This window comes from Loxodonta africana, chromosome X (assembly GCF_030014295.1).
Source record: "Loxodonta africana isolate mLoxAfr1 chromosome X, mLoxAfr1.hap2, whole genome shotgun sequence".
NCBI classification, from domain to species: Eukaryota; Metazoa; Chordata; class Mammalia; order Proboscidea; family Elephantidae; genus Loxodonta; species Loxodonta africana.
The window spans coordinates 76422729-76446275 of record NC_087369.1 but is presented as its reverse complement, the minus strand read 5'-3'; the positions used below and the strand labels follow the sequence as shown (position 1 = coordinate 76446275).

General features: G+C 39.2%; 1 protein-coding gene across 2 annotated transcripts in view; it reads left to right on the top strand.

The window, feature by feature from the left end:
• Positions 1 to 23547, top strand: part of OPHN1 (oligophrenin 1) — a 558532-nt gene that overhangs the window by 320483 nt on the left and 214502 nt on the right. For both annotated transcript variants that reach the window (XM_064278400.1, XM_064278398.1), the window contains exons 10-15: positions 220 to 320; positions 6604 to 6695; positions 10658 to 10736; positions 16199 to 16232; positions 16772 to 16834; positions 17772 to 17846. In XM_064278400.1, coding sequence (XP_064134470.1) covers positions 220 to 320; positions 6604 to 6695; positions 10658 to 10736; positions 16199 to 16232; positions 16772 to 16834; positions 17772 to 17846 — 444 coding nt within the window. The remainder of the gene's footprint in view (positions 1 to 219; positions 321 to 6603; positions 6696 to 10657; positions 10737 to 16198; positions 16233 to 16771; positions 16835 to 17771; positions 17847 to 23547) is intronic.

The following is a 23547-nucleotide window of genomic DNA, read 5'->3' as shown; positions in this document are numbered from 1 at the left end:
CAGAGCAGATATGGACAGCATTGTGGCCATGATAAAAGTTAGCATCTTCATATGTGCAGTAGGCAGGGGGCTATGTAGGGCTGAGGCTTAGGGGAAGGGCAGGGCTGGATTTGGAGGATGACTGAAGAGCAAGCTATTCAAAGCTTCCATCTTAGGGGTGGACTGACCACACAGCCAAAAATTTTTATTCTGTGAGCACACTTCTACCTGTCTTTGTAGGGGCTTTGGGGATATCCTGGATGAAATACTACTGCCAGTATGAGAAAGAGACCAAGACGCTCACCATGATTCCTATGGAGCAGAAGCCAGGTGCTAAGCAGGTCAGTTCTTGCGTGTGGCTGTATCTTAGAAAATAATATATGTTGTCTTAGTGTCAAATAATCAAGTCCATCACTGTCAATGAAGCGATGACTTATATGTTCTCCTTGCTGTAAGTTTGCATTGGGCTAGATATGACTTAGCTTAGTGAAAAATCTCCCTGTCAATTATATGAGGACTTCTAAAAGTGTCTGTGCTCTTTCAGACTACTTATTAAATTACTATAAGTACCTGTTGTGTTGTGCAAAGACTGTGTGCAAAAATATGGATGAATTGGAGGAGGACAGTTTTATTTGCTTTTAAGATGACTCTACTTTAGGATTTCTCTAAGTAGGAAGAATTGAAAATATGATTCAGTTTCCAAAAATTCATTTTAAAGGCATACATCTATTACCTGAAGTTAAAATCACCTATACCCCACATTGCATGTAATACTCAAATACCTTTAAGCAGTTAATACCTCTTTTCTGCCCTCCAAACCTCCCGCACTCCCCCAAATGGCAAGATAATTGTAACACACTGAGAAGATAGCTTACTCACCAGGACAATCCTGTTCCTCTACATATACATATAGAGGCTTCTTAAGCTAAAAACTGGTTGTCAGACAGACTGTTCATATTCTAAAGTAGTTAAATGTGTCTCTTTCTCCTTTAACTGGCTCTCAGACGGGGTTGCAAGGCATGATTTTTAAGTATTTCCACTCTATGAATTGTTTGTTGATAGCACTTCAAGGTGCACTTCTTAGTTTGAAAGTAGTTGTTTCGTTTGAAGGCCTAATGTAAGTAGGCAGAAATTTGGAGAATTTCCCTCCATTTTTGGTACTTTCCGTGGGAGATGTCTCTTGTATGGCTTGTTCATATGAAATTAGAGAGGCCTGAGGTTTTTGGTGGCAGGCTGTTGAAAACTTTTTTTTTCTTTAACCACAGTATTTGCCACTCTGCCTTGAGTGTGGGTTGTAGATGGGATGCACCTCTAGTGAAATACACTAAACGGGGCCTGTTACTCTTTCAAGACTCCAAAACTTTCCTAAGTTTCTAGTCTGTCAGTTACCAAAGTACTTTTCACTACGGTGCCAAAAAATTCATCTTGTGCTGCAACCCAGAATTTGTTCCAGTTCAGTAAGAACGTAGCTGACTTATATGACTGGCAAGTGTTTATAAACAGCACTGGCCTTCAGTCTCTTCCTCTTATTTTCCATACAAATTATTGCCCAAATCCCAGACTTTAAAACTAATTTCTCAGGCAGTAAGCACATTTAGGCTCTTTTTCTCTTGCTTAGAGCTGCTCACTGCAAAGCCCAAGACGAGGCAACAGGCACTACTTTCGTATCCTCCTAGCAGACGAGGGACCATTGGTGGCACAGTTGTTAAGAGCTCAGGCTGCTAACCTATAGGTTGGCAGTTTGAATCCACCCAGCTGCTCCTTGGAAACCCTATGGGGTAGTTCACCTCTGTCCTGTAGTGTCATAATGAGTTAGAATGGACTTGGCAATGAGTTTGGTTTTTGGTTTAGCAGATGAGAACAATCCCACCTTTTCTTTCCCTCTTCCCTTTTCCTTGAGTGGCTGCTTGCAAAACTACAATATCATCAGCCTAAGCAGTTTTGATATGGGATTCCTTATGGAATGAAAAGATGAACTTGGTTCCATATTTAAGAGAGGGGGAAGGTGGAAGTAGGTACTTGAATTTACCGAAATTAGATTTGGAAGTGATTTCTTCTTGTCAGTTCTCTGATTCAGTTCCTAGTACAAGTTTGTGTTTTAGAAATATAAACAGTAAATGATACTATAATAATAATAGCACTAGTGGCTTTTATGGTGCTATGATTATGTTGTGTTGTAAGGCACCATCGAGTTGGTTCTGACTCATAGCAACCCTATGTACATCAGAATGCAACACTGCTGGGTCCTGCCCATCCTCACAATCATTGTTATACTTGATCCCATTGTTGCAGCCACTGTGTCAATCCATCTTGTTGAGGGTCTTCCTCTTTTTCATTGATGCTGTACTTCACCAAACATGATGTCCTTCTCCAGAGATTGGTCCCTCCTGATGACATGTCCAAAGTATGTGAGACGTGGTCTTGCCATCCTCACTTCTAAGGAGTGTTCTGGCTGTACTTCTTCCAAGACAGATTTGTTTGTTCATCTCACAGTCCATGGTATATTCAGTATTCTTCACCAGCACCATTAATTCAAAGTTGTCAATTCTTCAGTCTTCCTTATTCATTGTCCAGCTTTTGCTTGCATATGAGGCGATTGAAAATACCATGGCTTGGGCCAGGTTCACTTTAGTCCTCAAAGTGATATCTTTGCTTTTTAACACTTTAAAGAGATCTTTTGCAGCATATGTGCCCAATGCAATGTGTTGTTTGATTTCTTGACTGCTGCGTCCACGAGCACTGATTGTGGATGCAAATAAAATGAAATCCTTGACAACTTCAGTCTTTTCTCCATTTATCATGATGTTGCTTATTGCTCCAGTTGTGAGGATTTTTGTTTTCTTTATGTTGAGATGTAATCCATACTTCGGTCTTCATCACAAAGTGCTTCAAGTCTTCTTCACTTTCAGCAAGGAAGTTTTTGTCATCTGCATATCACAGGTTGTTAATGAGCCTTCCTCCTATCCTGATGCCCTGTCCTTCTTCATATAGTCCAGCTTCTCGGATTATTTTCTCAGCACAGATTGAATAAGTATGGTGAAAGAATCATTTATTTTTATCATATATGTTTCTAAAACACAAACTAGTACTAGGAACTGAGCCAGAACACCATAAAAAGCCACTATTTATTGAATAAAGAGCTCTGATGTCTCAACAGTAAAGCACTTGGCTGCCAACCGGAAGGTCAGCAGTTTTAATCCACTTAGCCGCTGTAGGGAGAAAGACCTGGTAATCTGCTCCCATAAAGATACAGCCAAGAAAATCCTTTTGGGCAGTTCTACTATGTCACATGGGGTCACTAAAAAAAATATTGAGTTGAAAATTGACATGATGGCACTTAGCAGCAGCAATACTTATTGAATGCCTGTAGTGCGCCAGGCACTGAATGGGGCACTTTATGTCATTGCCTCATTTATTCTGCCAACAAGTATGCGAAATATCATTAGCCCAGTTTGAAGATGGAAGAATTGGCCCTCTTTCTGTCTGTGGTGCTTGTTAGTGTTTCCTACAGAGTTTAGCCTGTCAATCCCATTTATGTTGTGCTGTTCATCTTACAGATCATTTTCTGAAACACTATTTTATTATCCTCATCCCTCCGCTGTAAGTCATTTGTGGTGAGAGGGAAGAGCACTGCATTTTGAGTCTCAAGGACTCAGTTTAAATACTAGTTCTGTGGCCTAGTAGCTTTTTAGTATTGAGTAAATTACTTAATCTTTCTCAGTCTGTTTCCTTATCTGAAAAGTGACACAGATGATAATCTGGTTCACAAACATTTATTGAGTTTCCTCAACTGAAAAATGGCATAGACGACAATCTGGTTCCTAAACATTTATTGAGCACCACCTACTTGCTAGTGTTAAAAACAAAACAGTTTCTGTAAAATAAAAGAAGAATTTTATTCAGATTCAAAGATTTGCAAATCGGGAAGTGCCAAAATGAAAGTTCAAAATGGCATTCCAAAGACGGAGCATAAGGTCCTGTCTTTGATACTCAGTTTTGCAGAACTTTGTACAGAGTTGGGAAGGGTATGAGGGTGCATTTAATTGGTTGACGTTCAACATGCTCTTGTACAATTCATTTGTCAAGAATTTCTATTGGCAGGGGTACTCCACCTTAGCTACAGTTTCCTGCATTCCTGAGCTGGCTCCTTCTGTATCCTTCCATGTTCTGGGTGTGGCTAAGAGTGTGGTCATGGGTCACATACTCTAAAAAGCAAAGCAGGGGCATAGGACAAAATGGAGTCGAATTCACACCCGTGTCAGCCATTTTAGTTATGTCAAGCACCTCAGTTTTAGTGTGTTCTTCCATGCTAGGTACTAGAGCTATAATGATGAATAAAACACTGTCCATGTCCTTGAGGAGTTCTCAGTCCAGTGAAGAAATCAGTCATGAGAACAGGAAATTTTAATATAATGTAGAAAGCACAATGGGAAATATATGGCTTAAAATATGGCTTAGGGTGGTGCAAATGGTTACATGCTTGGCTACTAACCGAAAGGTTGGCAGTTCAAATCCACTCAGAGACACCTCTGGAGAAAGGCCTGGTGATCTATTTCTGAAAAATCGACCACCGAAAACCCTGTGCATAGTTTTACTCTGACACACATGAAGTCACCATGAGTCAAAATCAACTTGACGACAGTTGGTGGTACTGGTAGGGAGGAATGTGGAGAAAATGAACGCTGAGCTCTATTTTGTAGAACAAGTAAGAATTTAGCCAGTCAACATAGGGAAATCCATTTTGTGTAGAAGGAACAGTATGTGCAAAGTCATGGAGTCATAAAAGAGTGTGCGTGAGAAATAAGAGTATTTCTATACTGCTGGGGCATAAAGTAGGTGGGGAACGACTAGAGATGAGGCTGAGTGGTGGGCAGCCCCTGAGTGGTGATGCCATCAATGCTGAGGGAGTTGAGAGTTTAAAGAGGCAGGGTAAGTATATGACATTGTTAATCACTCTGTTCTTAAAAGACTCTGGCAATGCAATACTCAGCATCCCAAGTGTTGGGGTAGGTAAGGCAGATTGGAGGATTAATTTCGGATTGAGTTTTTATACCGCAGGAGCAGCAAAAGTAGAGAGATATTGAATAATCAGCCATATAGGCCAGCTTGGATGGCATAGTATCTGAAAATACTTACCATGGTGCCCAGACAGAGACCTAGCACTCAAGAAATGTTTTTGAGTTTGAGACCTTAGGGTTAGAAGTATTATAACCATTTAATAGATTGTGAAGTTAAGACTCAGAGAGGGAAAATGATTTGCTCAGGGTCACATACTTGTAAATGACATAAGTGAGACAAACCAAAAATCAAATCAGTCGCTGTTGAGTTGACTCCTACTCATGCCGACCCCATGTGTATCAGAGTAGAACTGCTCTTCATAGGATTTTCAATGGCTGATTTTCTAAGGTGGATAGCCATGCCTTTCTTCCGAGGTGCCTCTAGGTAGACTTGAACCTCCAGCCTTTTGGTTAGCAGCTGCACGTTAACCATTTGCACTACACAGGGATTCCTGACTGAGATAAAACCCCAGGTTTTAAAGCTTCCTAGTTTATTGGTTCCTAGTTTATTGCTGGAGCCCCCATGGCATAGAGGTTAAGATCTCTGCTGCAAACCAAAAGGTTGCCAATTCAAATCCACCAGCTGCTCCTTGGAAACCTTATGGGGCAGTTCTACTCTGTCCTATAGGGTTACTGTGAGTCGGAACGGACTCAATGGCACCCAACAACAACAGTTTATTGCTACTTCATTATACCAACTTGGGTGACTTTGAGCAAACCATTTTACCTCTCCGAGCTTCACTTTCCTCAAGGATTGTCGTGAAGAAAGTTGATTTAAAAAATGCCTAGCATAATATGTGACACATAGTAAATGATGAATAATTGTTACTTCTCTTCCCCACATTGCCTCTGTTGAGATAATAGAGGGAAACTGAACAATGTGGGACTGGCGAATTTTAATCTATGGAGAAAGTGGGTTTCCGTGGCCTTGTTAAGTGCACACAAGGCTGAGGTGGGCCAAAATATTTTACACATATGAAATATCAAATGCCACCTTATACAAATTTGCTTGTTTCCACTACACCTGCCCTGCCTTAGAAGAGATTGCTTTAGGGATTCCTGTTATCCTCAAGGATGGGGGGTGGGCAACAAAAAAGTTTGTCTTCCTTCCTGCATCTGCCACTTTAATGGAAGCTTCTTTGCTCAGCTTCCTCTGACTTTCTAAGGAGGGCTACAAAAAGCCACTTACCCTGTTGCAACCTAGAAAACTCATGAAAATTTTATTGTGTATGCCTAATGCCAGTTGGGCAGCCCATTTCTGCTTCACTTCCCTGAGATAACATATATTGAGCTTCCTATTTATTCTACCTCATTTGGGAAAGAGCACTGTCTACCTGAACATTTTCTCTTGGTCTCAGCTATTGCTTTTTGAAGCAGGGACAAACCATCTGCCATCTTGCTGGAAGTAGCCTTTTAAGGGACAAGGTTCTCAGTGAGCCTACACATTGTTCCTGCTGCCTTGATTAGATGCCTTCCAAGTTACAGTGAGAACACCACAGGAGGCAGAAGAAACTTTTGTGCATTTTTTTTTCTTTTAAATTGACTGTTACTCCTTCTCTTGTATCAGGGGCCCTTGGACTTAACCCTGAAGTACTGTGTGAGAAGGAAAACGGAGTCTATCGACAAGAGGTTCTGTTTTGACATAGAAACTAATGAAAGGTAAGCTGGGCTGGTGTGAATTGGCAGTGTCCCTAAGTGCCAGATGCTGAGCCTGGGTAGGTCTTTCATTTTCCTTTATCATCCCTTGTTGATGAACAGGAGTAATTCTGTTCAAGACATCATTATATTGGCTCTCTTGGCTGCTATTCACAGGGATCCCTATTAGGCCTGGCCCAAAGCTGATTCTGTTTATGCAAGTTTTAGTCAGCCTTGCCTCACTTGCGAGGAGCCCCGGTGGTGCTGTGGTTAGAATGCTCAGCTGCTAACTGAAAGGATGGCAGTTCAAACCCACCAGCCACTCGGTGGGAGAGAGATGTAGCAGTCTGGTTCCATAAAGATTATAGCCTTGGAACCCCATGGGGCAGTTCTACTCTGTCATATAGGGTCACTATGAGTCGAAATCGACTCCACAGAAACAGGTTTTTTTTTTTTTTTCTTTTTTGGGGGTTGGGGTGCCTCATCTGCTCTGGGCATAAAAAGTCACTTCTAGGGTTAAATTTGCTGTCAGATATGTAAATGGTCAGCGTTTGGTGATGCTACAAGTAAGTTTGAATAGCAAAGCTCTTTCTTTTTTATCTGTTAATGTAACAGAAAAGAACAAGTGAATTAGTGCACATTTTGCGGGGAGGGCAGATAGGATAGAGGGTACTGGTAGTATTGGGGAGTCTTTATTACTCCACTTGATCCAAGCATGATGTAGACTTCCCATACTTTATAGCTATTTATGTGAACTGGCAATGGTTTAGCCTGCAGATACTAGAGCTATGGCTTAAAAAATTTTGGACTTGGTTGCATTTGTTTCTCTCTCATAACCCCCTCTTTTTTTTTTTTCTGAACCTGAGCAGTTTTATCGGAGGAAAACTTAACCTTTCAATTTTTAAATGGGAGCATTTGGAGTTACTTTGGGGAAAGGCATGTTTTGTAGTTGAGAGGTTGATCCAAAATTCAATGATTAAATGTGTTTCTAGATTTTATTTCAATCTATTACTTTTATTACTAGGTACTGAATAAGAAAATAGATTTTAACAATGTGATCAGATTGCTAGAAAGGAACTTGAAGGGCGAATTACAATATTATGTGGACAAAAGCTGTCGGTGACAGGGATCATAAAGATCAGATTAAGAGATGAGGACTTTCCTTTTTGTTTGGGAATAAATAACTATTAGTCTCTTTCCCCATTTTAAAAATTGGAATATCATTATTTGACCTTAAGAATATTTGTTTGTGAATCCATATGACCTTCTTTGTTAAAAATGAATGCCCCCAATCAAAGATGGCTGCGATAGTAAACAGTAAATGACCTTTGACTGTAGTTTCCCTCTCAGGAATCTTTAGTGTCTCTGGCTCTACAGTATTAAAGTGCTTAAAAGAAATTAAAATATTCTGATGCCTTTTCAGCTTAAATTTGGAAACTGCTTGCAAATAACATTATCATTGTTTCAGTGCAGTTACAGTTTAGCTGTGAGATTACGGCTGAGACCAACTAATCTTTGTAATTCTTTGACCTAATGCTATGCATGTCTCATGGTCGGTACTAAATTTGATGTTTATTGTTAAATGTAGTTTTTTTCGAGTCCAGAATGCTGAGGAATTCTGAGACTAGAACCAAGGATTTAAAGTTTTGATGTGTCTATGATTTTAGTTATCACATATTGGACACTTTAAAAACATTTTCACATTTAATCTCCACTGCTCTCATTTTATAGGTGAGCAGACTGAGACTTATACACCCACTCCTCACTTATTGACATGGTTAGGTCCCAAAGACCAAGTCGTTATGTAAAAATCAGCATTATGCAAATGTAGAGGATGACTACATCATTACATAACCGCCAAATTACGTCATTACATAACTGCCAGATCACATCATTACGTAACTGCCAAACCACTGAGAGTCATGGCCTAGCCAAGTTGACACATAACCTTAACTATCACAGCCAGCGTTACTCTCACTTCACATCTTAGCATTTGTTACTGCCAGATATACGTCATTGCTGCGCAAAATAGTAGATTTTATACTCTTGCCATAAATGCATAACGTCAGATAATAAGATAATCAATAAGTTAGAAGTCTCCCTGCTGCTGTTGAGTCAATTCTAACTCATAGGGATGCTATAGGACAGAGTAGAACTAACCCATAGAGTTTCCAAGGAGTGCCTGGTGGATTCGAACTGCTGATCTTTTGGTTAGCCGCCGTAGCACTTAACCACTACACCACCAGGGTTTCCAAGTGAGGAGTAGGTGTACATTTATCTGAATTGCCCAAACAAATTCACATAGTAAGCAGCAAGGCTGAGCCCAAACCCTAGTCTGCAGGACTCTAAAGCCCATGCTCTTTTTATTTTGTTCTATTGTTTATTATAAGCAGAATAAACATGTGAAATAGAGCATCAAATATAATAATAACTTGGTCCTTAGGTGCCTCTCTGCACATGTAGTTATTTGAGGGATGTGATATCTGTTTTCCTGGCAAGTCAATCTGATATAGGGAACAGAGCCAGGATGCCTGCAGGCATCACACACCTGTCATCATGTTCCCTGGAGCACAGAGCAAAGGACTTTTTGAGTCCCCTTTCATATTTCAGGAACAGTGGATAAGATTTTTCATTTAGTGCTCCTAAAAGCACTTGAAACCATAGCCTCTTAGCACATCCTAGCTTGATAGGCCATAATAATAATAATAAACAACTGCTAACATTTTCTGGGTACCTCCTAGGTAACAGGCACCATTTTCAGCCTTTTAAGTGTATACTGTATTTTTATGCAAACAACATTCACCTTCTACATTTGTTTGCCAGCTGTGTCTACCCCCCCACTAGGTATTTTCATAAGCACTGCTATGCCAATTTTTTTTTACACGTTGCTGTAAAAATTTAGCATAGAGTACTTTCGAAAATACCTTTCGGAGGGAGAGCACAGCGGGCAAACAAATGTAGAAGGCAGGCATTATTTGCGTAAAAATACAGTAACCTCCTTTAGTCCTCACCACAGTCCCGTGAGGTAAGGGGTGTTATTATCCCCATTTCAAAAAAGAAGATAAGGAGGCAGACAGAAGGTAAGCGACTTATTCAGTGTTACACAGCTAGTAGATGGTACAGCCAGGATCCAAATCCAGGCATTTTGGTCTCTAACCACTGCACTCTACTGCTGATATGCTATACATGTTTTTGTCATAAAATTAATTAGTGGAGGAGCCTGGTCTAGAAGCCAGTACTTTTTCCACTTTGTCTTGCTGTCCTTAACGATATTGTTCCTTGAATTTGACTTTCTGTAGCACCCGAGAATCTCCAAATGCTTTCATAATACCTAGTTTATAGGCTTATTGAGTGGAATTAAATGAGTTAATACATATAAACCACTTAGAACAGAAACCGACACTTAGACACTTAGTGAGAATTCAATAAATATTAGTAGTTATTATTAGTCTTAAGAATTTCTTAAGTCAGCCAAGTGGTCTCCTCCCTGTGGCTGAGCCAGTGTGCATGTTGTTAAACTCTTTCCAACTGGAAATGTTCCTTAAACATCTTAAGTGGTAGAAAGAGCAAAGCCATTTTCCTGATGGATAAATGTGCCTGTGATAAACAAGCTCGTCTCCTGAGCTCAGACTGAGTTGCCAGCTCCCAAGAGAAGGAAGCAGGGAGAACCTCAGTTTGGCTCAAACACAATGAGGCCAGTTTAAATCTGCATTGTGGTGAGATGTCCTGGCATCTGCCTTCCTATTTCCTTGCCTGACCCTGGCATGAGGCCACCAAGATACCATATTTCCCAGTATTCCCAAAGTTGTTGTTCTGTAAGTTGTCCATTATCATTCTGAGTGAAGGTGATTTTGAACAACTGGAGTTCCATATGCCTGTGCCTGCTAAGTGATACCTCTCAGGACAGAGAGGAAACCTAGAACACAAGACTCCATGTTCTCAGGTGAGTTTTCTGCTTTAAACTTGTCTTTTTTTTTCCCCCTTAGGCCAGGAACCATCACTCTGCAAGCCCTTTCTGAAGCTAACAGAAGGCTATGGATGGAGGCCATGGATGGAAAAGAACCTGTAAGTTAGATCTGAGACACTGGAGAAACCTCAGCCACATAGTCAAGTGTATGAGTGCCCTCTAGTGGTAACAGTAGGTTTAACAACAACAACAATAAAAAAACCAAACTCAGTCATAGCGACCCTATAGGACAGAGTAGAACTGCCCCATAGAGCTTCCAAGGAGTGCCTGGCGGATTTGAACTGCCAGCCCTTTGGTTAGCAGCCGTAGCACTTAACCACTACACCACCAGGGTTTCCAACAGTAGGTTTAGGACAATTAAATGTTTAAAAGATTTCTCAGATACAAAATTTTAGAACTGAAAGAATTGTTGATTCCACGTCTCTTGTTTAACCAGTAAGGCAACTTGAGTTCCAAAGAGGGTAGGGGACTTGTCTAGGATCAGCCTCACAGAAGGCATCAAAGCTGGGCCTAGAATCCAGTTTTTCTCAGCTCCCTGGTCTAGCATTAGACTATGTGGTTGTGCCAACAAGGTCATAAAAAAGCAAATCAAGCCTTTCTTCAGATTCTAGAATTAATATTTTTTTCATATAGAAGGCTAAAAAATAATTGCCATGGCTGTTAACAAGTATTTATTGAGCTTTTATTCAAAATTGTTTTGCTGTCCCCCTCTTACATCCCCAGCTCAGCTTATTCTCTTTAAGGGTGCAGCTGGTGGAGGGCACGGCTTTGCCATTCTGTATCCCAAGAGGTACAGTTCCATTTAAAATACTATTACAGAGGAGAATAAGTGATCCCTTTAAATGGTTAGTGATTAGCATAGCAAAACCCATATGAGCAGTCAGAAATCATTAAAAAACAGTTTTTCTTCAGTAACTTTCTAGTAGGTTTCTTCCAGTGGCATATGAAATAATTTCAACTTATGTTGGAATCACAAAAGCCTGAATTTCTATGCTGGCTTTGTCATTCAGTGGTTGTGTGACCTTGAGCAAGTCATTTTGCCTCTCTAGACTTGGCTTTCTCCTCAGTGTGATTTAATAATCTCTGCTCTACTTACTTCACAAGTAGAAAAATCAAATGAAAGCCACTCTGTAAACTATAGTGTGTTGTATTAATTTTAGGTGTTCCTAACTGATTTGAAGGATGAGTGCAAAGCTACCAGGGCTTTGAACCAGTTCACATTGATTCAGTTATCTCTGATGAAGTGGAACAGGAATAGACCGGAAGTTTTAAAATTTGGGTGATCTGGAACGGGAAAAATTACAAGTCAAAGCCCTGCAAAGGGAGACTGGGAAGAGGCATAGTGAGCCCTTTCAGGAACTTGATGTGTGAGACTGAATTATTGCGAGGACTGAGAAGAGCAACACACATTCAAAGCAGAATGGTTGGCCACCATCTCTGAGTGGGGAACCGCTATTTCTGACACTTCCCAAAATCCAACCAGCAAGAGATTTCGTTGCTATGCAATGTGTTAGCTGCTCTTGTTTTCTAAGAGGGAGATTAAGTTTCTAGAAGGGCTTCAGCTGTAATTTTTTCCATTCCAATTATGGTACCGATTCACCCAAATTTTGAAAATTCGGATGTGTACCGGCGTCATTTCCTTGGCCATTATTGAATCAGAAAGAACTGGTTTGAAGCCCTGAAAGCTACTGAGACTCAACACTATTTGGATATAGTCCCATTCCCTTGCTTTAGTCCAGGCAAAAGCTTGCTAAAAGGGGAAATACATTCCCAGTTTGTCTTTCTGTGTGCCCTCAGTGTCCTGGAGACTGTGGAGTACTGCCCAGATCCCTGCATGCACTTAGAGTAACAGGAAGTTAGCAGGAGAAAAGAGATGTTGTGAAGCCTGCCACCCAGAGAGTGGGCCAGCACCCCTCGCCCCCCCAAAAAACCTGGTACTTAACTATTTCACGGCTGTGATGTTTCTCTAGGAGAATGCTATTAGGATCATCAGGGCATTTATCACTCAATTCCTTCTCCTGTACTTGTTCTCTATTTAGGTGTTTAAAGATTGAAGGATGTAGATAGTCTTTTGCGGAGAATAATGTTATAATATTATATAATGTAATATATATTATATATATGTGCGTGTGTGTATGTATATGTAATGTTATAACCTGTACATGGATAAAGAGGCAGTCGTTTGAACAGAATAAGGGGATACTGAGTGATTTAAAGTCAGGAAAGGTGTGTGTCAGGGTTGTATCCTTTCACCATACCTATTCAATCTGTATGCTGAGCAAATAATCCTAGAAGCTGGAGTATGTGAAGAAGAATGTGGCATCAGGATTGGAGGAAGACTCATTAATAACTTGTGTTAATCAGATGACAAACCTTGCTTGCTGAAAGTGAGGATGACTTGAAGCACTTACTGATGAAAATCAAAGACCACAGGCTTCAGTATGAATTACACCTCAACATAAAGAAAACAAAAATCCTTACAACTGGACCAGTAAGCAACATCATAAAAAATGGAGAAAAAATTGAAGTTGTCAAGGATTTCATTTTACTTGGATCCACAATCAACGCCCGTGGAAGCAGCAGTCAAGAAATCAAAAGGCGTATTGCATTGGGCAAATCTGCTGCAAAAGATTCAAAAGCAACAATGTCACTTTGAGGACTAAGGTGCGTCTGACCCAAGCCATGATATTTTCAGTTGCCTCATATGCATGTGAAAGCTGGGCAATGGATAAGGAAGACCAAAGAAGAACTGATACTTTTGAATTATGGTTTTGGTGAAGAATATTGAATATACCATGGACTGCCAAGAGAACGAACAAATCTGTTTGGAAGAAGTACAACCAGAATGCTCCTTAGAAGCAAGAATGGCGAGATTACGTCTCACATACTCTGGACTTGTTATCAGGAGGGATCAGTCCCTGGAGAAGGACACATGTTTCGTAAAGTACAGGGTCAGTGAAAAATAGGAAGGCCCTTCAATGAGATGGATTGAGGCTGAAACAATGAGCTCAAGGATAACAACCATTGTGAGGATGGCAGAGGACCAGGCAGTGTTTCATTCTGTTTTACATAAGGGTCACTATGAGTCGGAACCAACTCAATGGCCCTTAGCAACAACAGCAATGTTAAAACTGAATGTGGATCCTCACCAATTTGATTCTGGAAGGGTTCACAATCTCTTGTTCGTAAATGTGGCAGGAAGAGTTGGCCAGCACAGAAATTTCTCTCACAGAAATATCAATGGGCACACACACATGCAAAAATTTTTCTTTTACAAGAAGAGATTGTTAAAACAAACATCTAATTGATGATTCCTGCAGCCTCACATCATAATGTTACTGCTTTACCAGATTCCCCAACCACTAATTTCTTTGCAACATATGAGTGCCTTTGCTTAAAGAGTCAAAGAAGAGTGGGACTTGGAGGAACATCTAGTCTAACTCCGCTCATTCTACAGGTGGAAATTTTGAGGTCTAGATAGTGGAAAGGAGATGCCCATAGTTTCATAATGAGGTTGAAGGTGGGGCCAAGACATGGGAGAAAAATATAAAACAGAATTCAAATTCACGAGAAAAGATCAGATTTACTGGTCTGACAGAGACTGGGGGAACCCCTGAAACTGTGGCCTCTGGACACTCTGCCTACTCAGAACTGAAACCACTCCCAAAGTACATCTTTCAGACATAGATTAGGTAGGCCTATAAAACAAAAAATACCACACATGAGGAATGTGCTTCTTAGTTCAAGCAAATATTAGAGACCAAATGGACAACACCTGTCCAAAAGCAAGATGAGAAGGCAGGAAGGGACAGGAACTGGATGAATGAACACAGGGAACCTGAGTTGGAAAGGGGGAGCATGCTGTCACATTGTGGAGATTGTAGCCAGTGTCACAAAACAATATGTGTATAAATTTTTTTAATTAATTTTTATTGTGTTTTAAGTGAAAGTTTACAAATCAAGTCAGTCTCTCATACAAAAAATTATATACACCTTGCTATACACTCCTAATTGCTCTCCCCCTAATGAGACAGCACACTCCTTCCCTCCACTCTCTCTCCTCATGTCCATTCAGGCCGCTTCTGGCCCCCTCTGCACTCTCATCTCCCCTCCACACAGGAGATGCCAGCATAGTCTCATGTGTCTACTTGATCCAAGAAGCTCGCTCTTCACCAGTATCATTTTCCATCCCGCAGCAAGTTCTAGCTCAGGCCCAGGAAATTCAACTGTTAATGAAGCTGGCTGGGGCAGAGGGGGGAGGGATCAGACAGGAGAGAGTACTTTCAGAAGAGGGAGGTACTAGATTCCGTGTGGTAAATTAGACAAAATCCCTTATCTTGTGTCGAGAGTGCTGTTTTATCTCATTCCAGAGGCATGTGTAGCCTTTGCGCACTGGCTGGGTCCTCACGGAGATTGCCTCAGGAGGTTAGGGCTGTGTCCTGCACTTGTCTTCTTTTGCTGAAATAGCTTTGTCCTAAACCCAACAGCTAGACCTGGGGCCATCACACCAGGGGGTCGGGGCGCCCTCAGGGCACTTCATTTGCCTTCTTTCACTGAAGCAGCCTCTTCCTAAACGCTGCAGCCAGCCCCGCTGTAGACACATTGCAGGGTCAGAGGTGTGCCACTTTGCTCTTCTTTCGCTGAAGTTGCAGTGTCTCAGGAAACCACCATCAGCTCTGCTGCATTCGCACCAAAGAACAGAGCCAAGGAATCAGAGCCGAGGCACTGCGTGGGGTCAGCAACTCGGTGCTGCCTCTGCACCGACTCACCCTCCCCCGTCACTCAGATGGATTCCTTAATTCTGCATTTGATGCTTAGGGTTTGTAGATTGCCATATATGTAATGGATTCACTTGTTTTTTCGGGTCTTTCTCGCAAGACAGTTCAGCGGAAGCTTCCGACTAGTTAGCCATCTTGGCTCCCATGTATAAATTTTTGAATGAGAGATTAACTTGTGCTGTAAACTTTCATCTAAAGCACAGTAAAATTTTTTTTAAAAGTCAAGGACTTACCCTTCAGTCTCACACAAAGCTGTCTATCACAACGTTTACTTCAAGACCACTGAGAAAAATCTTGGTGAGTGCATGGATCTCTTTTAGATGGACAGACCTGTCCACAGAGAAACACCCATTAACCAGTCTTTGGGATGGGGAAGTTGGTATCAGGAGCATTTGTATTTTATCATCAAAGCTCTTTACCCAGATATTCATGAGAAGACTACTTCCTTTCTGTCATATTTTGGTCTCTATCATAAAAATGCTCCATGCTTTACATAAGTAAATGTCTTAAGATGAGCAGGGTACAACTTCAGCAACAGTGAGCTGTTATGAAACCCAGTGCAATTTTCAGGGACTGTTAATCTATTTTCTCAGAACCTGATAAGGATGATTCAAAAATGAAGAGTTGAAAAGTCCCCAAAATGAAAAGTTTCTTCTTGTTAAAGTTTTAAAGTCTAATGGTTTTGATGGCCCAGCTGGGGAAAGAGATTTTATAATATCTGCCCTGTCTATCTCTACTGATTCACAATACCCATGGCTCTTTTTGTTTCTCTTCTTTTGTAGATCTACCACAGCCCCATAACAAAACAGGAAGAAAGTGAGTCATTCAAGTTTCTGTTCTACTGACATTACAAACTGCCAACTGTCCTAATCACAGTAAATTCTATCATTACTGATGTAATATTGATGCAGGATTGTATATGCATGTCTCGATGTGAAATAAAAATCAGATCTATTTGTTTTAAATGATTTGTTGATTAAACTAAACAAGTAATTTTATCTTATTTCATGGTGAGGGTAATAGCAGTGATATAAAAAAAAGTAATATAAAGAAACGTATTATTATCCTTCTTCTTCTGAGCATGATAGATATTGTGTTCATTTCCAGGCTAGCATTTCACATTTGATGCCTAAAGCAGACATAAAGCAAAGGGCAAGCTGAAAACATTTTTTCATTATAAGAGCCAAAACTATAAACCTCCTCTGAATAAAAGAAACTTTCCTGCATTTCAGGGTGATTGAAAAAGGGACTAAGTCCCTAGAGCTCTGACTACAATCCCTTCGTATGATCATTAGATGTTTGGTAGGTGAGGCCTGTTGCAGCAGGTCTAATTCTGCTTTCTTTGCTTGAAACAGTGCAGCTGGATGAAGTGGGGTTCAAGTTTGTTAGAAAGTGCATCAATGTCATTGAGACCAAAGGTAAGATCTGAACCGTAGCCTTGGCAGGTTTTGAATCTGGTCACTCTGATTTTATACTGGGGTAGTTTCTCTAAAGTAACAATGATATCATCTGTGGAGCAGGACCTATGTTAGGAATGTACAGTATTATAAATCTTCAGCACTAGACACAATTTGTATACTTTCGGCAAATTCTAAACAAGAGATAGCTAATCATATTTAGGTAATTTGTGATTTCCTGCTTTTAAGGAGTAAGAGCTTTAAATGGCTTATAAAGTATTTTGAAATAGTACCTGCACTCCTCAAGCAGTGTTATGATGGTTCCTTCCTAAGTAAGAGTCCAATTTCTGCTACAATGTATAATATTGGTTTAAAAATTGATGGGGCAAAGCTAAACTCAGGCAAACGTGGAGCCAACATTTTTCCAAGCTGACAGTACTTCCTGGTTTCCCTCTGAAGACATTTGGAACGTGGGCAGGTGTAGTGTTGTAGCCAAGCATCTTTTTTTCTTAAAAATGTTGCCTCCATCTTTCTCAGCACACGAAATAACCTGTTCCTTCACATCTCCGTACTCAGCCCTCTCCTCCTTTATATTACTGCACAAGGGCAACCTGAAGGTTGATATTTCCTTTGGAAAACCTTTTCATTTAAATCCCAGCTCCTTTTCAACGTGGCAGCATCATTCTTAGCCATCTGTTGCCATCCATTTAAACATAACTCTTCTATTTACTGTAGAGTGTATTCTGTATGTTCAGATTAATGAGTGTCTGGTACAACCCAAATGAAAGTATGGATAATTTGGAGAGATGCCTGTTGCAGGGAAGGACTAGAAAGATTGGAAAGAGTGAGCTGACCCCTTCCTGTGTGAACTGATTCCAGTGTATAAGTACCTGCTTTCTCTATCCTGCAGAGATGAAAGCGCCATATAAACAAAACTGACTTGACTTTTTTTCCCTAGGGATCAAGACAGAGGGGTTGTACCGCACCGTGGGCAGCAATATTCAGGTTCAGAAGCTGCTGAATGCCTTTTTTGGTAAAAAAATTTTACCTTCATAATTCTTATTGGGAGTAGGTTAAGTGTTAGAAAGACATTTGACTCTAAGGAAAGGGAGACATTGGAATGTCTTTTTTTTTTACAGTGTTGTGCAACCATCACTATCTATTTCAAAAAGTTTCTATCACCCCAAACAGAAACTCAGTACCCCTTAAGCAAATAACTCCCCATTCCCCTTCTTTCCAGCCTCTGGTAACCACTAATCTACTTGTGTTTATATGTATTTGCCTATTCTATATATTTCATATAAGTGGGGCATAAAATATTTGTCTTTTTGTGTCTGACTTATTTCACTTAATATAATGTTTTTAAAGTTAATTCATGTGGTAGCATGTATTAGATCTGCATTTCTCTTTATGGCTGAATAATATTCTACTATATATATATGGAAACCCTGGTGGCATTGTGGTTAAGTGCTACGGCTGCTAACCAAAGGGTCAGCAGTTCGAATCCGCCAGGCGCTCCTTGGAAACTCTGTGGGGCAGTTCTACTCTGTCCTATAGGGTCGCTATGAATCGGAATCGACTCGATGGCACTGGGTTTGGTTTTTATATATATACGCACGGAAACCCTGGTGGCTTAGTGGTTAAGTGCTATGGCTGCTAACCAAGAGGTCGGCAGTTCAAATCAACCACGTGCTCCTTGGAAACTCTATGGGGCAGTTCTACTCTGTCCTATAGGGTCGCTATGAGTCAGAATTGACGGCAATGGGTTTATATATAGATACACACATATGTGGAGTCCTCGTGGCACAGTGGTTTAAGCACTCTGTTGTTATCCAAAAGGTTGACAGTTAGAACCCACCAGCTGCTTCGCTGGAGAAAGATGTGGTAGTCTGCTTCTGTAAAGATTTACTGCCTTGGAAACCCTATGGGACAGTTCTGCTCTGTTCTATTGGATTACTATGATCAGAATCGACTCGACGGCAATGGGTTGGATTGGTTGTGCATGTGTGTGGGTGTGTATATATATATATATGCAGTGGAATATTATCTTTATTTAATATATTTATATAATTAATAATATTATATTATTAATAACTTTAAATTAAATTAATATATATAGGAGTCCCTGGGTGACACAAATGGTTAAGTGCGCAGCTACTAACCAAAAAGTTGATGGTCCCAATCCACTCAGAAGTGCCTTGGAAGAAAGGCCTGGTGATCTACTTCTGAAAGGTCACAGCCCTTGAAAACCCTATGGAGCACAATTTTACTCTGAAATACATGAGGTCGCCATGAGTCAGAACTGACCCAGTGGCAACTGGTTTGGAGTCCTTGGGTGGTGCAAATGGTTAATGTGGCTGGATGCTAACTGAAAGGTTAGTGGTTCAAATTCACCCAGAGGCACCTTGGAAGAAAGACAATCTACTTCTGAAATATCAGCCATTGGAAACCCGGTGAAACACAGTTCTACTCTGACACACATGAGGTTGCCATGAGTTGGAATCAACTCAATAGGCAGCTGGTGTGCATATACCACGTTTTGTTTCTTCATTTATCTGTTGATGGACATTTGGGTTGTTTCTGCTTTTTGACTGTGGTAAATGATGCTACAGTGAGCATAGCCATTGAAAATCCAATGGAGCACAATTCTACCCTGAAATATGTGGGGTCACCCTGAGTTGGAATTTACTCAGTGGCAACTGGTTTGAGTTTTATGGTAATACTATGTTTAATTTTTTGAGAAACTGCCAAACTCTTTTCCACAGCAGCTGCTCCATTTTACATTTCCACGAGCAGTGGAAGAGGGTTCCAATTTCTTCACATGCTCTCTAACACTTGTTATTTTCCATGATTATTATTTTTTTATGTAATAGCCATCCTATTGGGTATGAAGTGGTATCTCATTGTGGTTTCGATTTGCATTTCTCTAATGACTAATGTTGAGCACCTTTTCATGTGCTTATCGACCATTTGTATATATTCTTTGGAGAAATGTCTATTGAAGTTGCTCATTTTTTAATTGGGTTGCTTGTCTTTCTGTCGTTGAGTTGTAGGAGTTCTTTACATATTCTGGATATTAAACCTGTACATGTTCTGGATATTAAACCCTTATTTTCTCCCAATTTGTAGGTTGCCTTTTCACTTTCCTGACAATGCCATTCAATACACGAATGCTTTTAATTTCGATGAGGTCCAATTTATCTTTTTGTTGTTGTTGCTTGTGCATTTCGTGTCATATCTAAGAATTTATTGACAAAAACAAGGTTCTGAAGCTTTACCCTTATATTTTCTTCTAAGAGTTTTATAGTTTTAGCTCTTATATTTCAGTAGTTGATCCATTTTGGGGTAATTTTTGCATATGGTATGAGGTATGGGTCCAACTTCATTCTTTTACATATAGAGAACTAGTTGCCCAGAATCATTTGCTAAAGAGACTTTTCTTTCCAATTAAATGGACTTGGCATCCCTGTCGAAAACCACTTGGCAATAGATACACAGGTTTATAGGACTTTCAGTTCCATTACATTGGTCTGAATGTCTATTCTCATATCAGTACCACAGTGTTTTGAATATTGAAGCTTTGTAGTACACTTTGAAATCAGGAAGTGTGAGTCCTCCTACTTCGTTCTTTTTATCAAGATTGCTTTGGATGTTTAGGGCCCGTTGTAATTCAATATAAATTTGAGGATTGGCTTTTCTATCTTTGCAAAAAAAGCTGTTGGAAGTTTGATAGGGATTACGTTGAATCTATAATTTTTTTTTTTTTATAGATCACTTTGGGTAGTGTTGGCATCTTAACAATATTAAGCCTTCCCGTTCATGAACACGAGATGTCTTTCTATTTCTTTAGGTCTTTTTAAATTTCTTTCAGCAATATTTTGTAGTTATCAGTGTACAGGTTTTGCACTTCTAAGGTTAAATTTATTTCTAAGTGTTTTATTTTTTGTTATTGCAAATGGAAATGTTTTCTTAATATTTTTAGACTGTTCATTGCTAGTGTGTAGAAACACAACTGATTTTTGGATGTTCATAGTATACCATGTAACTTTGTTGAAGTTATTTTTATCGCCTCTTCTAGATTTCTTGTGGATTCTTTGGGGTTTTCTATATACAGCACCATGTCATCGGTCTAGAGAGGTAGTTATACTACTTCCTTTCCAATTTGCATGCCTTTTATTTCTTTTTCCTGCCTAATTAATTGACCTGGCTAGAACTTTGAGTACAATGATGAATAGTAGTGGTGACAGCAGGCATCCTTGTCTTGTTCCTGACCTTAAAACGAAACCCCTCAGTCTTCCTCCATTGAGTATGATATTAGCTGTGAGCTTTTCATAAATGCCCTTTATCATACTGAAAAAAATTTCTTCTATTCCTAGTTTGTTGAGGGATTTTATAATTAAAGGATTTTGTTAAATGCCTTTTCTGCATCGATTGAGATGATAATGTGGTTCTTTTCCTTTGGTCTATTAGTTTGGTGTATTACATTGATTTCCTTATGTTGAACCACCCTTGCATTCCTGGGATAAATCTCACTTGGTCATGGTATATAATCCTTTTAATATGCAGTTGTGCTCAGCTTGACAGTTGAGAATTTTTGCATGTATACACAAAAGGGATATTTGTCGTTTTCTTGAGGTGTCTTTATCTGGTTTAGGTGTCAGCAGTTTCTATTTTTTGGAAGAGATTAAGAAGTATTAATGTCAATTCTTTAAATATTTGGTAGAATTCACAAATGAAACATCTGATCCTACCTTTCCTTTCTTGGGAGGTTTTTGATTACTGTTTCAATCTCTTGTTATAGGTCTGTTGAGATTTCTGTTTCTTCTTGAGTCAATTAAGGTAGCTTGTGTGTTTCTAGGAATTCGTCTGTTTCATCTAGGCTTTCTGATTTGTTGGCATACAGTTGTTCATAGTATTCTCTTATGACCCTTTTAATTTCTGAAAGGTTGGTAGTAATGTCCTCACTCTTATTTCTAATTTTAGTATTTGCAGCTTCTCTCTTTTTTTCTTAGTCTAGCTAAAGATTTATAAATGTTGTTGATCTTTTCAAAGAACCAATTTTATTTCATTGATTCTCTGTGTTGTTTTTTTACCTGTATTTTATTCATATCCTTTCTAATCTTTATTATTTCCTTCCTTCTGGTAGTTTTTGGCTTAGTTTGCTTTTCTTTTTTTTCATTCCTCAAGTTGTAAAGTTAGGCTACTGATTCTAGATCTTTCTGCATTTTTAATGTGGGTGTTTACAGCTATAAAATTCCTTCCGAACACTGCCTTTGTTGCATTCCATAAGTTTTGGTATGTTACACTTTCATTTTCATTCATTTCTAAGTATATTCTAATTTGCCTTGTGATATTTTTCTTAGACTCATTGGTTGTTTAATAGGAGGTTGTTTAATTTCTGTATATTTGTGAAACTTCCAGTTTTCCTTCCTTTATTGATTTTATTGAAGATACTTTGTATGGTTTCAGTCTTTTTAAATTTATCGAGACTTCTTTTGTGACCTAAAATATGGTCTATCCTGGAGAATGATCCATGAAGAGTGGGGAAAAATATGTATTGTGCTGTTGTTATGTCGAGTGTCCTATATATGTTTGTTAGGTCTAGTTAGTTTATAGTGTTGTTTCAGTCATGTATTTCATTATTGATTTACTGTTTAGGTATTATATCTATTATTGAAAGTGTTGTATTGAAGTCTCCAACAATTACTGTACATCTATCTCTTTCTCACTTCAATTCTATCAATGTTTGTGTCATATATTTTGGGACGCTGCTGTTAGGTGCATATATATTTATAATTGTCAAATCTTTATGATGAATTGACCCTCTTATCATTATGAGTCGGAATCGACTCGACGGCACTGGGTTTTTTTTTTTATCGTTGTATAATGTTCTTTGTCTCTTGTAACAGATTTTGACTTAAAGTCAGTTTTGTCTAATGTTGACATAGCTACCCCAACCCTCTGGTTACTATTTATATGGGATATTTTCTCCAAACCCTTTAACTTTAAGACACAAATAAGTGTCTTCAGATCTAAAGTGCATCTCTTGTAGATAGCATACAGTTGGATCGTTATATATATATATATATATATATATATATATATGTATATATGTATATATATATACATATATACATATATATATACATATATATATATATATAATCTGCCCTGCCAACTCTTTGTCTTTGGAATAGTTTTATTCATTTATTTAAAGTTTTTACAGATATAGAAGTACTTACTTCTACCATTTTGCTATTTGATTTTTGTTTATGTTATACTATTTTGTTCCTAAATTCTTTCACTACTGCCTTCTTTTGTTTTAGTTGATTTTTTTGTTCGAGTGGGCCATTTTAATTCCTTTCTCATATCCTTTTGTGTAAATTTTTGATATATTTTCTTTGCAGTTATCATGAGAATTGTACTTAACATCCTAAATATATAGCCATTTAGTATGAATTGGTGAAAGAATACAACCCTGACACACACCTTTCCTGACTTTAAACCAATCAATATCCCCTTGTTCTGTCTGAACAACTGCCTCTTGATCTATGTAAAGGTTCCTCATGAGCACAATTAAGCCCTCTGGAATTCCCATTCTTTGCAATGCTATCCGTAATTTGTTATGACCCACACAGTCGAATACCTTTGCATAATCAATAAAACACTGGTAAACATCCTTCTGGCACTCTCTGCTTTCAGCCAGGATCCATCTGATATCAGCAATGATATCC